We start from the raw sequence: 14,970 nt of genomic DNA, 5'->3' as shown, positions 1-14,970 counted from the left end.
AAAAGCCTTTAAAAATTGAAATACTATCAACTATGTCCTCAAAGTTCTGTAACATATATATGCCAATTTTTTTTGCTAAATTCTTCTTAATATTATTACTATTAATATTATAGTACTTCCAGATCAAGTGCCAGCAGTGGAAAATAAGTGTCTATCCCAAAAGAATTTACAGAATATAGGACAAGAGTTAACACTGACCATTTTCTTTTTCCAATATGTGACTACTAGGCCACAGTACAGACCTTTAATTATTTATATTTTTCTTTCAACAAGAAACTACCTACTGTGGGTGGCACCAATTTCCTTTGGGTCCAGCCATCTAAAAGTCAGCATAAGCTGGTAATCTAGAGTATTTCTCTTGTCAGTGGGACAGGATCACACCTCTGGAGGATAGTTCCTCCCATCCATAGGTGGTGAAAATGAGCACTATTCCAGATGTGACCCTTTCCAGCTGACTGGCACCTTTCTCCCGATGTAAAACATTTTCCCAAAGTCTTGTTTTGTGACAGGTTGACTACAACAGAATCTGTACGGAAGACTCATAGAAAGATATGCAGAACTAAGTCTTAGATAAGTAAAAATGGACAAAGTTAATACCATAGAGGTCCAGCTCTGAAACTCTTTTAGAAACAATCTTACTGGCTTTGATTTGTGTTTGCTTCACAGAGTGCCATAATTCTACTGCCAAATCTTCCACTTGTGTCAAATACCCTATAATAAAAAATTTAAAGATGCTTTTTAGAAGTGAATAACAAAAAAATTAAATTGGTCTATTTAGTTTTTTTAGTCCTACAAAAATAAAAAGGTTCTAATACTTAAGCACGCAACTACACTTATAAGGGAATTGCACAATGAAATATATAAGGACATCCTATTTTAAGAAGAATAGCACAACACGCATGTTTTCCTCATTAGGATTCCAGTTATGGTTATTCAGAAATGAACAACATCGACAAATAATCAGCAGGCGTCTGATTACAAGTGTTTGGATGACTAAGTACCCTGTGGGGTTTGTCCTAAATAGGTAGTCCTCAGTTTGTGAAGTTTAACACACAAAGCAAGGTATTTTCCTTTTGGAACTATGTCTTAATGAAAGCATTTCTAGTCAGGTTCACTGTAACATCAGCTTCAAGTCAGAAATTGCACACAAGCCTAGATGTGAGCTGTGACACTTGAACCCTACACTTACCATATGCATCAGTTAAAAAAGTTTATGGTGTCTGTAACAGCATCATGCATTAAAAAATAATGTTTTCTTTGTTTAAAAAAGGAAAAAAAAAGAGAAAACTGCTATTGCTGCCACATTATCCTTTGTATCCTTGCTATCTATTAATTATTAAGCATTACCTTGTGAAATTCAAATTCAGTGAAAATGTCTTGCAAGTGCAGAGCCCTCCACATGTGTTTTTTCTGTTAATATGTTTATGGTTTCAAAGGTCTTTTTTCCTTTTCTTCTCTTCACAGGAAATGATCTCTTTCTAGTTGCAGTGCATGAACTGGGACATGCTTTGGGCTTGGAGCACTCTAATGATCCCACTGCAATCATGGCTCCATTTTACCAGTATATGGAAACTGACAACTTCAAACTACCTAATGATGATTTACAGGGCATCCAGAAGATATATGGTATGTCATGCTTTAATTAGACAGTGCAAGTGTTTTGCTTCAGAACACTTTGAGGTCCTCCGACTGCCCATATCACTTCTCCAAAAGAGTTCGTTAGTATGGACTTAACCAGTTAGGCTAGAGTCCTCCTTGTGAGTAGATAATCCAAAGATTTTGGTGAAGCTATCTTACTTTGTTTCTGTTCACAACTTGCATTCAAATTTGCACTCGTCTGGAATAGTAATTTTAAGTGTTAAAAAAATCCATAAAGAAAATATTTGCAAAGGGATTCCAAACTATAAAAATATTAAGAAATACAGGCCTTTAACTATCATGAGCTTATTTGTACAGGAATCCAAGCTCATATAACTGGATGAATTAATTGCTTTTCAGTTTATAATTTATAATGCAAAACAGTCCCCTGGCTGTACAAAGTCTGAGGTCCCAGAAAAACCCTTTCTTCTGATTAATATAACAAATTGATCTCAAAATAATGTTATCACTAGTGCAAGATTTTGAGCTACCTAGGAGGAAAAAAAAAGCCTACTTCTTTAAAATATATTTGTTTAGGTTTTTTATGGCCTGATATAAAAGACACATGATGTAAATAGATTCTGCATTTATTGAATTCCATTTGACAAGGCAAGGTAATTGAAAATTAAAAAAAAAGGCAAAACAGTAACGTAATTATGATTATAGGTTAAATGTAACACTAAGTGCCATTTCCAAAGACATAGTTTTGGGTTTGGTTTTAAAGACTTTGATTCTGTTGGTATATGTTAAATATTCTGTTTTTTCCTTTAAAAGAGTATTTTATTTTTCTCTCCTTAATGCTCTGTATCCAGTACATATCATTTGCTTAATATTCCTCAATTAAATTTGTATTGGATTCAATTTTGTACTCCCAATTTATTCTGCTTAAAGATTTGTCATGTTTATCTTGAATATTTTCAGGGACATTCCTTTTTTAGTTTCCTTACTAGAAAGTACAACTATTATCATGTAGAATTACTGTACTGCTAGTTAGAACTCTGCAGCATCCATGGTGTTTTATATTAGAAAGATTTTTAAAATATCATACAACAAGCACAGATATTTACTTCCATAAAGCATAAATAGCAGTTTCAAAATAATTGGCTGATCAAGCAAACAAAGCTTTTTTTTCCTATGTGATTAACTGGAAGGAAGGTTATTTCTCATGACCTCATAAGTTGGTAGTCTAGACTTAAGGGCTAGACAAGAATACTTTGCTGAAAACTAGCTGCTAAGCTCTAACAGCTGTGGGCTATACATTAGGAGAAATGTGTTACCCCTGGGAAGTAGTATCTGACATCACCACTAAATGGCATAAAAAAATTTGGTTTGGGATTAAGAAGTTTCCAACATGAGCTACTGCAAAACTGATTCCTTTGCTCCCTTTAAAATCAAGAGGTGATCTGGAATCATTTGCCTCAATAAAAATGTCACACCTATTAAAATAATTACTTTGGTCTGCAGTATTCCTTGAAACACCATTATTAACTGTAAATTATAAATGTCACAAGTCTTAAAATTGTGAATAAAATAAATACCTTATTAAATTGTATGACAATCGGTTAGTGAGTTTAAGATTTCCATGCACAGTCCATCTTATTCTTTTAAAAGTTTGTGTTTTTGTAAAATTTTCAGAAATTCAAATGCTGTTTATGCAGTTTCAGAGTAGTCTTACTATTGAAAATTGTTTCTGAACCTGGTCGTGCAAATTTTTTTTATTTTTTGAAGTCGAAATGTATTATTGTGTTTAAATTATTCAGAGAGAGTTTTGAATAGAATGAACAAAATGAAAGTGTTCATCTTGTTTCCAGAAATCTTACTGATCCAACTGAAACTTCCTATCTTTTTGTACATGAAAAAAATATGTAAACATTATTTGTATATGTAGAAAGAGAAAGATATTTTCAGTACACCCATTGCAAGTCATTCAGTATACAATTAGGATTATGATCAGCTATCTAGGATGGCCTTTGACTTTCAGGTAGAGAAATTATGAGTGGGATTCATATTTATTATGGAATTATTTTACCTGTCATTAAACTCTGTATATCATAACAGACAATGTATTTGGAAGAAGAAAAATGTTTCAAGATTGCTCTACAGAGTTTTAATTTTCCACTTTGGTTCTTTTAAATTCATTTATCTGCAAAACAATTCCTTTAACTACCAGGTATCTAGCTTTTTAAGACTTATTGGGAAAAAAAGAAAAAAAAAAGAAGTAAGTAATTTCAGAATATTGAAGAAAATATGAGAATCATGGAGGTTTTATTTATAGAGATGCCTAGAATTTGAGGTCCAATATTAAGAGCTCTTATATATACCAAGGGACCTTTGGGAAAGCTGGGAGTGTCCTGTCGCTAATGAACTGACATTACTTGGTCTAAAAATTTGGTCTGTAGTAAGTGTCGGGTATGTTATATATATACACATGTATGAATTGATGAGTATAAGCTAGAAATAAGGGTTGAAAATCTATTGAATGAAGATCATAATAGGAACAGGATTTTTGCTTTCATTTATTTGTACAAGTCACAATGATTCTGTTATAACAGGTCTTACTCAGTTGGTAAATAATGTGCTTTGTACTCATCTGAAATGATGGTGGCCTAAGCATCCGTTGCAGCTTTTATTGGAATATTGTTCCAATAAGGAAGATCCTGGACAGTGAAAAGTAATTGTTTTCCTTTGTTTTGGTAGTCATTCTTTATACCCTTTATAACCAGTGCTTGGCTGACCACTGGAACAGGCTCCTTGGAGAAGTGGTCCCAGCACCAAACCTGTCTGAGTTCAAGAAGTGTTTGGACAATGCTCTCAGGCACATGATGTGATTCTTGGGGTGTCCTTTGCAAGGCCAAGAGTTGGACTCGATGATCATAATGGACCCCTTCCAACTCAACATATTCTATGATTCTACAATTTAATAACATCAGAAAGCTATATTAGATCACTTTTTCATTCCCCTTTCACTGCAGGTTTTGCACTGCTTCCAGCTGTTTTTTTATTATGTATTTTTCCTGTGAGTGGGCATCTATATTACATCCTGCTGCTGTATTTTTAAAGGTCCACCTGACAGGATTCCACCCCCAACAAGACCTCTGCCAACCGTGCCCCCACATCGTTCAGTCCCTCCAGCAGACCCACGAAAGAATGACAGGCAACCTAAACCTCCCCGGCCACCCACCGGTGACAAACCTTCCTATCCTGGAGCCAAACCTAACATCTGTGATGGGAACTTCAACACTCTAGCTATTCTTCGTCGGGAAATGTTTGTTTTCAAGGTAGGAGGCTGTGAATTTTTCAATGTTAGATCAAATGTCTACATTTCTCTTTTTTTTTTTTTTTTATTAAAGCAAACTCTCATTCATCACTACTCCACTTTCCCAATCTGTTCAGTTAGAAAGTTCAAGAAAGAAATTAAAAAATAAACATACACATGGCTTAAACATCTATCAGGGGACTGCTGTAATGTTCTATTTTAGGAAAATACCCGTGTCAGCAGAAACTGTAATGCCTCAAAATGTAAGGGTAAATAAATGCTGCATATTATGGAGGGATAAAAAGGGTAAATCAATTCATGAATAATAGGGATGATTTTGTTGGGAATATAGCCACATCCCAACATACAGTGTCTTTAACACTTGGGTTTTTTCCCATGACTTATAATTTTAACTTTACAATTAGATCTGTCATTTACAAAGGAAGTTTGTCATTGTATTGTGGTTGCATTGAAACCACAATATCTTAGTAAAGGTCTTTGCCACTAAATTCCTATTGTAAATATGTCATTGTTTATTTCTATTCATCTTCTTGCTCTGAGCTGAAAATGTGGTATACACAAAAAATTGAAATAAACAAACTGAACTGAAAGGCAATCTTTTAATAGAAACACTTTACTAAGACTCATGGACATCAAAGCTATCTTAGGAGGATGATCTGCAGCATGGTTTCCAGAAGACATTGAATGTTGAAGAATAATTATAGAATCACTATTACTCAGTCTCGTAAACCAATTTGCTGACAGGTAGTGTTGTGCAATTATTCAGAAACACACAACAAGATAATCTGGTTTTTTGAACTACCAGTGTGTCATATTTGCTTAAGCAATGGAAAGTGTGGGATCTTTGTTTTGCAAATATATGATCGGATCCTTTTTAACTTCAATATTATAGGTAGACAAAAGGGCCTTTCATATGAATAGATAACACTTTTCTTTTCAGCAACAGTGTAAATGCAAGGGAAGGACAATGTATTTGTCCCAAAACATGAAGCTCCCAGTTCAATCGTTTTTGTTTTCCCTTCTGATAGGACCTATCTTTCCCTTATGTGTTTTCTTTGTTTATAACCTATCTCACCACATAAATCTTATTATCGATGCTACACAGGCTTTCAATTTCTGTATACCTATAAAAAGCATGTACAAATAGCTTTACATGAATTTGTTCAAAATTATTGAGCTACCTTCACAACCCAATGGGCAGGAAATATTTTTTTCCATAAACAGCTAAGGATTTTGCCAACCTCGGGCTGACAGCCCATTCCATTTGAATAGACGGTATATTGTCAAACGCTGGGAGGTCCTGAACCATCAGTCTTTTTATGACTAAAACTCAAAGGTTAAGGAAGAACCTAATTTTCTAACTTGACATTAAACAGGATATTAAAATACCTACTTCAGTCTCATGTCATCCACCTCAAGAGCAATAGAACATATTCTCATTTAGTTTAGACATAAATCAATAAATTGTGAAATGCTCTTCCACTAATACAAAATTTCCTGTCTAGCCAAGTCTATGTTCCTGGATAAATAGATACACCACCATTACTAATCACTCTTTCCTATTCTGATTGAAAATACAAATTAAATGATTACTGTTTACTGCCTTCACATTATATATTTACTATAGATTTTGTATGCTTACTAGTGTGCAGACTGCATTTATGTTCCAAAATCTAAATTCTATTCATAATCCATACCGTAGTGAGGCAACATGGTAAAAATTTCTCAGAGAAAAATGACCAGTTGCAAAACGTTTACAGATTTTAGGTATAAAGTCTGACTCTCCAAAATGAAGTTGCTGAAATCATAAAAGCAATGTGTTGGGAAGGGAAGTAAGAGATCACCTTTGCCCAGGTTAATTTCTCTAGGGTCTCACAGTTCCTGTTTTCTCCTCAGGATACCTGGGAACATGGCAGGGCATGCCTTGAGTTAGTGTGTTAAGCAACTGAGCTTACCTAAATATACCAATCTTGGCTTTGTAGACTATCTTAGAATGCTTGAGTTAGTAAGCCTTAACTCTCTTGCTTGTCCATTAATTTACTGATGAAGATTTTTGTCTGCTAAAGGATTTTCATTACGTTTGAGATTTTTTTGGGGGAAAGAAGGGGCGATGTATAGGCAGGCGTATGACAGGAGCATAAAAGAAGGAGTTAGAGAAGTCAAGAGTTGTTGGTAATTTTCAGCTTACCTTGCAGAATCCTGGGAATGGGGGGTTGGTTATAAGGAAAAGCTCAGCATGTCAGACTATAGCAGAAACAGGGCAGGAATTAATTCTCAGATGGTATAAACAGAAATAGGGACTGAATACAGGGAAAGCATCCAGCAATGGAGGAAGCAATGCTGGAGGTTCTGTGGTCTGTCACAACAAAAAAAAAACAAACCAAAACCTCTTTGCCCTTGCCCCTTAACACTAGTGCAAAGATAGACTAGGAAGGCATGAGTGATGGGCTGATAGCCAAGTATAGAGAGGTGGAGAACAGAGGATTGATGACAGTATGGTACCAGGTGGAAACAATTAAAGAAGAATTATGACCTTCACTGGAAGAATTATTGCAGGATATTTCCCAAATGAGTTAAATGAATAAAGTTGGAGTCTAATCAAATGAAATCCTTTCCTTTCTTTGTCTTTATCCAGAGGTCTGTAATTATTGTCTAGTGGCAGATTTTACTGCCTTCTGAATGGCATGTATGCCATGTACCAGTTTCAAGTTGAAAATAGCCACTTTTTTATCTCATGGGCAAGTCTCAAGCTCAGGAGCTCAGTTTATTTAAATAGTCCTTGAAATTACTTGGGAACGTAGCCACAGAGCTGAAGAATGTGAACCCTTTTGAGTAATTAAATTCTAATTTAAGCGTAAAACTGAAGCATGAAAGCTAACAGTTTGAGATACACTATGGATTTTCATAGTAGATGACAAACAATATTAATTTCAAGAAGATTTTTTTCATTTGGCTGTTGAAATTTTAGGTGTACTTATGAGCATCAGAATATTAGAAACAGTTTCTATGTTGAGTCAAATTAATGAGCTTTGACTATCTGACATTCTCAAATGGATATATCCAGAGTAAAACTGAATAACTGTAAACTTAAAGAGAAATGGAATTTACACTTAACCATCACTTTTTATTGTTTTGCCATCACTTCAACAAAGTAACAATACTAGCAACACTTGATAAAAATTGTAGAGTTATAGAAATGAAAAAAAAGGAACTCTTCTTGACCTAATATAAACATTAAACATAAAAGTAAAGCAGTCAACTTATTAAAGATTTCCCAAAGATCACCAAATAAAATTATAAATTTGGAGATCAACTGTTTTGGTAGAAATTATTGGATTTTAAAGAAAAGAAAATTATTTTACATCAAATACATACATATTACTGACATATAAATGTGTTGTCCCAAAAGGACTTCTACCTGAAGTAGAATTCTACCTGAAGTCTAATTCTTTAAATTAGATGCCCTTAAAATGTCCTTACTAACTGTAAGGTTTGGAGACACAGTATGCTATACTACAAAAATATTGATTAAAATCAATAGATTGTAACTATTGGTTTCAGTTGTCATTAACTGATAAATACTGCTATTATTTAATGCATGCTTAAATTGGTATAAGGGACCATTAATATAATATAATATAATTTTCCTTTACATTCTTTTCAGTTTTACCGATTAAAAAATATCCTTAGTTTTCTTGAACAAGTTGTATCTAGAAAAGTGATAAATGTGTGGAATTTGTCCTACATAATCAGCAAGTTAGAGGGACAAGTCACTGTCCTTTGTTTATGTAACATAGAATTTCATTTCACAGAAGAACATCTCATAGTGGTTTCACTGGTCCTTTCTTTGTTTAATGCTAAATCTTTTTAAGAAACAAATGAATGGATCCTATATAATCTCCAGTGGGCTTAGTATTCATGTTGGAAAAGTTAACTCACTCCTTGAAGAACAGTATTTTTAGCACTGTTGTATACTAGGGGTTTTGATGAAATATAATTTAAGTATTAGAGAAAGAAGTTTGTCCATCAGACAAACTGAGCATTTGCAGCTCAGAGAAATGGATTCTGAACATTACAGCTGGTAGAATATGGAACCAATTTTAGGAAGGCCTTAACGAGCTGTGTTTCACTATTTTATAGCAATTTCTCCACAACTTGCAGAAATTTGTTTTCTGACTCTTCATCTGCTAAGAACCATTGTAAAAACATTTATGACATGCCAAACGAGCCAAGCCAATTAGGCTGTAATTACCCCTTGGCATTAGTTTAGACAGCAGTTGCTTTCATACATAACTATATAGAATCCATTTAATATCCCTCTCAGAATTGTGTATTTATATATAGTAGGCTGTTAAAAACAAAAGAAAAAATCACCTTGATGTGTGATAAACACATGAGGAATTTTTAAAGCATTTTAGCATTGGCTATTTTATCACAACTGGTATGTCTAATTAAAAATCTGTGAGACAGAGGGAAAATACTACTAATAAAAAACAGAGACAAAGAAACAGCTATAGTATGAGACTTGACTTCACCATATTTGAGATTTTTTTTCAAAGCTCTCCTGTTCTGTTTGTGTAGCTGGTTTTTGTTGCGTGATACTGTGGGTGTCTGAGCTGTCAGCTGCTGCCTGGGAAAGTTCAGCAGAGGACCCTGAGGAAGTAGACACTGATTTGAGAGGCAAAACCACTTAACATCTCAGACTGGGAACAATAGTTCAGAAGTAGCTAAGCCTGAAGAGAACAGACTCCTTTCACCCTACTTTCTATATCATGTTAGGAAGAACAATTTGGTGGAATTTGACAGTTTTGAACTCATCAAGGAGGAGAGATGCTTTAATTCGAGTAATTCGGGTTGTATGTTGAAAAGGAAGGAGAAAAACAGCAAAAACTCAGAGGCAACTTCAGTGTATCAGAGTAGATCAAGCTCACTGGAAATGTACAGCATGGATATTCTGTGACACAAAAACAAGTTGTAGGATGTCATGAAGGATAAAAGCAGGGACATGCTGGGATTCCAAAAAGTCATAGCCTGTCTCTTTTTGATAATTGAATACTTTCACTGACAGATGTAAAAATATTCTCCAAATGTTAGCTTGGCCTTTCAGTGTGCTTCTAAGCGGGGAAAGGTTTTTAGCTAACACATTCACAGGTTTAAAATGGGAAGCACAGTTTGTTCCTCACTGTATGGAAAGTAGGTAATATTTTCCATCCAGCGGCAGAGGAATTCAGGCAAGGATATAATCACCTGGGTATTAATTGTACCCGAATAGTTCAGTTTAAAGTCCTTGTACCTTCTCACTTTTTAAAAAGTTTTCTTGGACTTTATTATACAGTCAGAAAGATGGCATCCCGGTCATAGCTATACTTATTATCTAACCCCTACTAACCTACAGACATATATGTGTATACGTATAAATTTTATGCATAGAAAGTTCTAAAAAATCATAACTATTTTTAGGTCTTTTTTTACAAAGTTATCAATCAAATTGATATGGATCTTATTGAAACTTATAACCAACCTTAACCAATTATTAGTCTGTACTATCTGACTAATAAAATTCTTGTTATTCATGTAGTAGCCCATTATAAAGTATGACCCTAGCAGGATGATCAACTCAGGATCTTCAACAGGGCTTTAGATTTGTCAGAAGAAAGAGTACTATTTTTTTTCCAAAAGGGTATATTTTCATTGGCAAAGTGTGCTGTAAAAGGGTTTAATCAGTAGTAGAGCAGATGGTACTTAGCTCCTCTCATGTCCATCATATGTGCTTTGCTTTTAATTAGATACAGTCTATCCTCTGAGGCCAAACAGTTGCAAAATACATGTGGTTCAGATTTTTCTGAAGGGTAGCTAATCACTTAGACACTGGTGTCTTTGACTGTGGACCCCATGAGGGCACCGCACAAGTATTTCATCTAATGGTGAGTGTTACCATCTTGATCATATGTAATTGCTCACACCATCTTGACACAAATAAACCCTCACATGCAAAATATATTATTATTTCTCCTTATACCACTTTTTGCATGACACAGTGGTACCTGTTGATTGACTACCTCCATACTGTGAGTTTGGATGATATGCATTGCAATAAAGTTCAGGAAGATTTAACAGCTATTCTGAGACATTACATTGAGCTTACAGACTAATATTCTTCCGAATTTATTCTCCCTGAGAGAAAAACAAGGCAGAATGATTTGTTTGATTTCAACTTAAACATAAGAATTTTTTGTTTTTTCATTGTAAACACTTACAGATTAAACATGGAAACAGGTGGGCCAGAGGTTGTGGAGTCTCCATCTTCAAAGATACTCAGAAGTTGACTGGACATAGACCTGGTCAGCTGGCTGTAGATTGTTCTACTTTAAGCAGAGGAGTGGGTTGGATCTCTAAGGGTGCCTTCAAACCTCAACCTTTCTGTAATTTTGTGTAGTGACTGAAATATAAGCACTAAAAAGTCATAGCCTCCCAAAATATTTCTCTTACGTGTTTTCCCAACTTAACTCCAAGGGAAGTTTCAAGTATTTCTTCGTATTTCCCCAAAATCCTCAGAGGTCCCTTCCAACCTCAGCCAGATTCTGTGAATCTGCTGAAATTTGACTGTTGCCCCTACTCATCTCACAGCAGCATTTACTTCATCATCTCTTTTGGCATATGGCCATCAGAGGCAGTAGCAGATGACCAGGAGACTGTTTTATGCCTTCTGCATTCATCTTAGAAAAAAGGCCAGGCAGAGGAGATTGGAGTGTGTGGCAACTGCTCACAAAGGACTAACAAGAGGGGTACAGGGGAGGGAATATCCACCCCTTCCAACTGCGTGAGACAGATCCTCTGCTGTCTCCTTTCCGTGGCTCATCTTTCAGAGGAAATCACCCTCCTTCCTGGGGTTAGGCTTTGGGCTAAAACTCTTTATTCAAAGACTGACTTGGTCCTGTCCCTCTGAGACTCTCACCACGTCATGATGAGCCATTAATACCCACAAGGTGCACTCCCTAACCCAGAGAGTACTCGCAGATAAAAATGAGTACTTCAGACTCTTCAAGGGATTTCACAGAGATTTGGACAGGCTGAATTAACAGGAATACTGGAGTGAATTATGTGAATTAATATACAAATGTAGTGGTAGGCTTTGAGGCAATGTTTTAAAGATTTGGGCAGTCAAATGTGAATCTTAACAAATTCTTATTTCTGATATAGTTTTAATCTAATAAATATTGAAAAATCTGATACTAAATATTTGTAAATCATAGACCACAATTCCAGGAATTAGTCATTCTTTAGAAGCATTTTTTTTAAAAATAGAGTGGAATTGGGGTAATCTGAAGATCTCCGTTATTCTCTTTATGCAAAAGGATAGAGTGGGACAAGTTTTTATGTACTCTTAGAAAAGTACTTGTAACAATAGTGAATAAAAAAAATTGAATTTTTACTTTTTTCTTACTTCCAAAAATAATCCACAGGATCCTCCAACAAATGATAGCTTGCTTATATGGTGTGACTTGTGCATTTAGAATTACTCTTTTTCTTAGTCATTGAATACGTCCTTTTTTTGCTCTCCATATGTCAAGAGCTTGTTCTGAAATCTACTTGACCATTAACGTCATTGTGGTTTTGATCAAAACAAGTTTTACATACTATCAAATGTGAGAAATACGGAATAATTCTAGTTCTGCATAGCACTAATAACTAAGTGAAAGATATTAAAAATACAGATAAATGCACGTGAAGAGACTCTAATCTGGTAAATTTATTTCTTTTATTAACTCAGCAATAGACAGAGAATCTTGAGATGTATGTATGAGAATACATACTTTCAATAGGGATTATCACTTCAGTAAGGACTAATGATGTAAATTAGAGGGGAAAGATCAAATCCCGATTTTTTTTCTTATAGTCACAATATTTGTTTGCTACAGACAGAGAATCCTGTGACCTTATTAATTTTTCACCTGTTATTTTAGTATAGCAAAATACAAAATAACAAAAAGCTTTAACTGAATTCTAGGGTACAAAAGGTATTTCGTTTTTTAGAACTTGCCTGTTTTCAGAGGCTCAGTTTTTAAATGAACTGATTAAAACTATTAAATTGGCAAGAGAATATAAAAAACCATTATTGACAAATATAATTACAAAAAAGTCACAGCAAGGAATGATCTAAAATTACATGGAGGCATATCTTCAATTTTGTACCAGCAAGTGTTATCTTGTAATATTAACAATACATTTTAATTGGGGCTACATCCTAATGGAACCAAAGGGAATAATTGAAAAAAAACACTTCAAGCACAAGGTTTAATTAAAATTTCCTGTTGTATAAAATTGTGGTGTTTCAACTTATTTAGGTAAACATATTGGGAGAAAATTGGAATGGCTTGTAATGTAAGCTTTTTCAAGCAGTGGTATTGTTTGATTATATGTGCATAATCTTGATTTACAGACAATCCTTTATATTCTGGTAGTATTTCTATATTTTTAATTTCTTTGATTCTTTTTTTTTCCCTTTCAAGGGAGTCCACAGTGTAAAAGTTTAGCAGTGGTTTAAATGAAAATAAACTAATCTCATTTGTTACTCTGAATTAGCTGTTTCCTGTGCAAAACACTGCACTACTAAGCAGTTGAGATCTTAAATAATGTAAAACAATGTGTGTGTTTATTTTTTCAACAACTAAATGAAACTATTCACACTATTGAAAATCTATTGAAACATATAACAGATATTAATCTGTTAATTACCGAAATACTCTATTTTCTTCTATTTTATATAAGCTATAGCTTGAATACTTTTTTAAGTGTTACTTTGCATGACTACTGAATGAAAACTTGGCCCAATTGAAAGTAATGGGAAAAAACTCCATTGACTGTAACAGACTGAAGATCTCATTCAGTATTAAATACCTTTGGCAAGCCAGGGAGACTATCTATTTTGAGTAATGTATATTAGGTAAAATCACACCAGAAACAATAGATTAGCTTGTAATAGCAAGCATATGAAATAAAAAACTCTTTTCCTATACAAAATCAAATTCTGTTATACTACAGTTCCAGTCAATAAATTAAAATGACACAGAGACCATTTTAATTAATGGCTCGATGTATCTGTCCAGTGCAAATATCTTTACCAAGGAGAGTAGACTGTATTAGATCAAAGGTTATACTTGATAATGGTGGAGTTCAATCCTTTCCCATTCTCCCTAACAGTTCGCCAGCGTTTCTCCTCAATCTTATCACAATGGAGACTTTGATGATGTTTTATGGTGATGTCTGGCCAGCCCTTTATGACACCTGCAGTCATTTACTGCTTTAAATTGTACATTCCTAGCTTATCTGTAATCAGATGTAGTTTACGGTATTACATGTTCACTGTTAGAAATTCCTTCACTTTCTTCATGACCTAATCCCTGTATCTGAGTGACAGATTCAGTGAGTAAAGACAATCAAATATCTATAATTTTCATATTGTCATTGTCATGACAGATATTGTTGGCTGCTTGTTGCTGGATATGCCACTCCTAATGGTCTGGTTTTTTCTATGGCTATTGTTCATGCTGAAATCATAGCTGTACTTTAAAAAAAAAAACAAAAAAACAAAACAAAACATAAAACTGAGACAGTTCAAGAATATTGCTGGTTTTGTAGCCTCAAAGTGCAGTCCCTACTGAAGAAATAAATAGTTAACTGCTCTGTAAAGGCCTAATGTTCATCATGTGGATGAAGAGTCTTGTGCAGTACTTCATGGGCATGTGCAGTTACCTACAGAACATTAGGGGGAATATGAGCATTCCGGAGATTCCTGGCTGCAAGCCTAGATTTGATGTCTTTACAGCTCTTTATTGTGCCTCTTTCATGCCAGTCTGTTTGTTTCTTCATATTGGATCATCACCATGTGCCAATGGGAACATTTTATAGAGTCTCAGTCAGTTTAGTTCTTTGGACAGAATCGGAATGAATTGAAATACTCAATTCAGTTAGGATTACAGAAACCCACCTAAATGGAGACTGTTTTTCTTCTTTTCTTTTCTTTTCTTTTCTTTTCTTTTCTTTTCTTTTCTTTT

At 34.5% G+C, this 14,970-nt stretch overlaps 1 protein-coding gene across 1 annotated transcript in view; it reads left to right on the top strand.

Annotated features, from left to right (window-relative positions):
- The window catches only part of MMP16 (matrix metallopeptidase 16), a 173,531-nt gene that overhangs the window by 120,672 nt on the left and 37,889 nt on the right, over positions 1-14,970 (top strand). The window contains exons 5-6 of the mRNA XM_027659111.1: positions 1,465-1,626; positions 4,699-4,916. Coding sequence (XP_027514912.1) covers positions 1,465-1,626; positions 4,699-4,916 — 380 coding nt within the window. The remainder of the gene's footprint in view (positions 1-1,464; positions 1,627-4,698; positions 4,917-14,970) is intronic.

This window comes from Corapipo altera, unplaced genomic scaffold (assembly GCF_003945725.1).
Source record: "Corapipo altera isolate COAL_440 unplaced genomic scaffold, ASM394572v1 52, whole genome shotgun sequence".
Classification (NCBI taxonomy): domain Eukaryota; kingdom Metazoa; phylum Chordata; class Aves; order Passeriformes; family Pipridae; genus Corapipo; species Corapipo altera.
The sequence above is the reverse complement of the archived record's forward strand: the minus strand, read 5'-3'. Positions and strand labels throughout refer to the sequence as shown.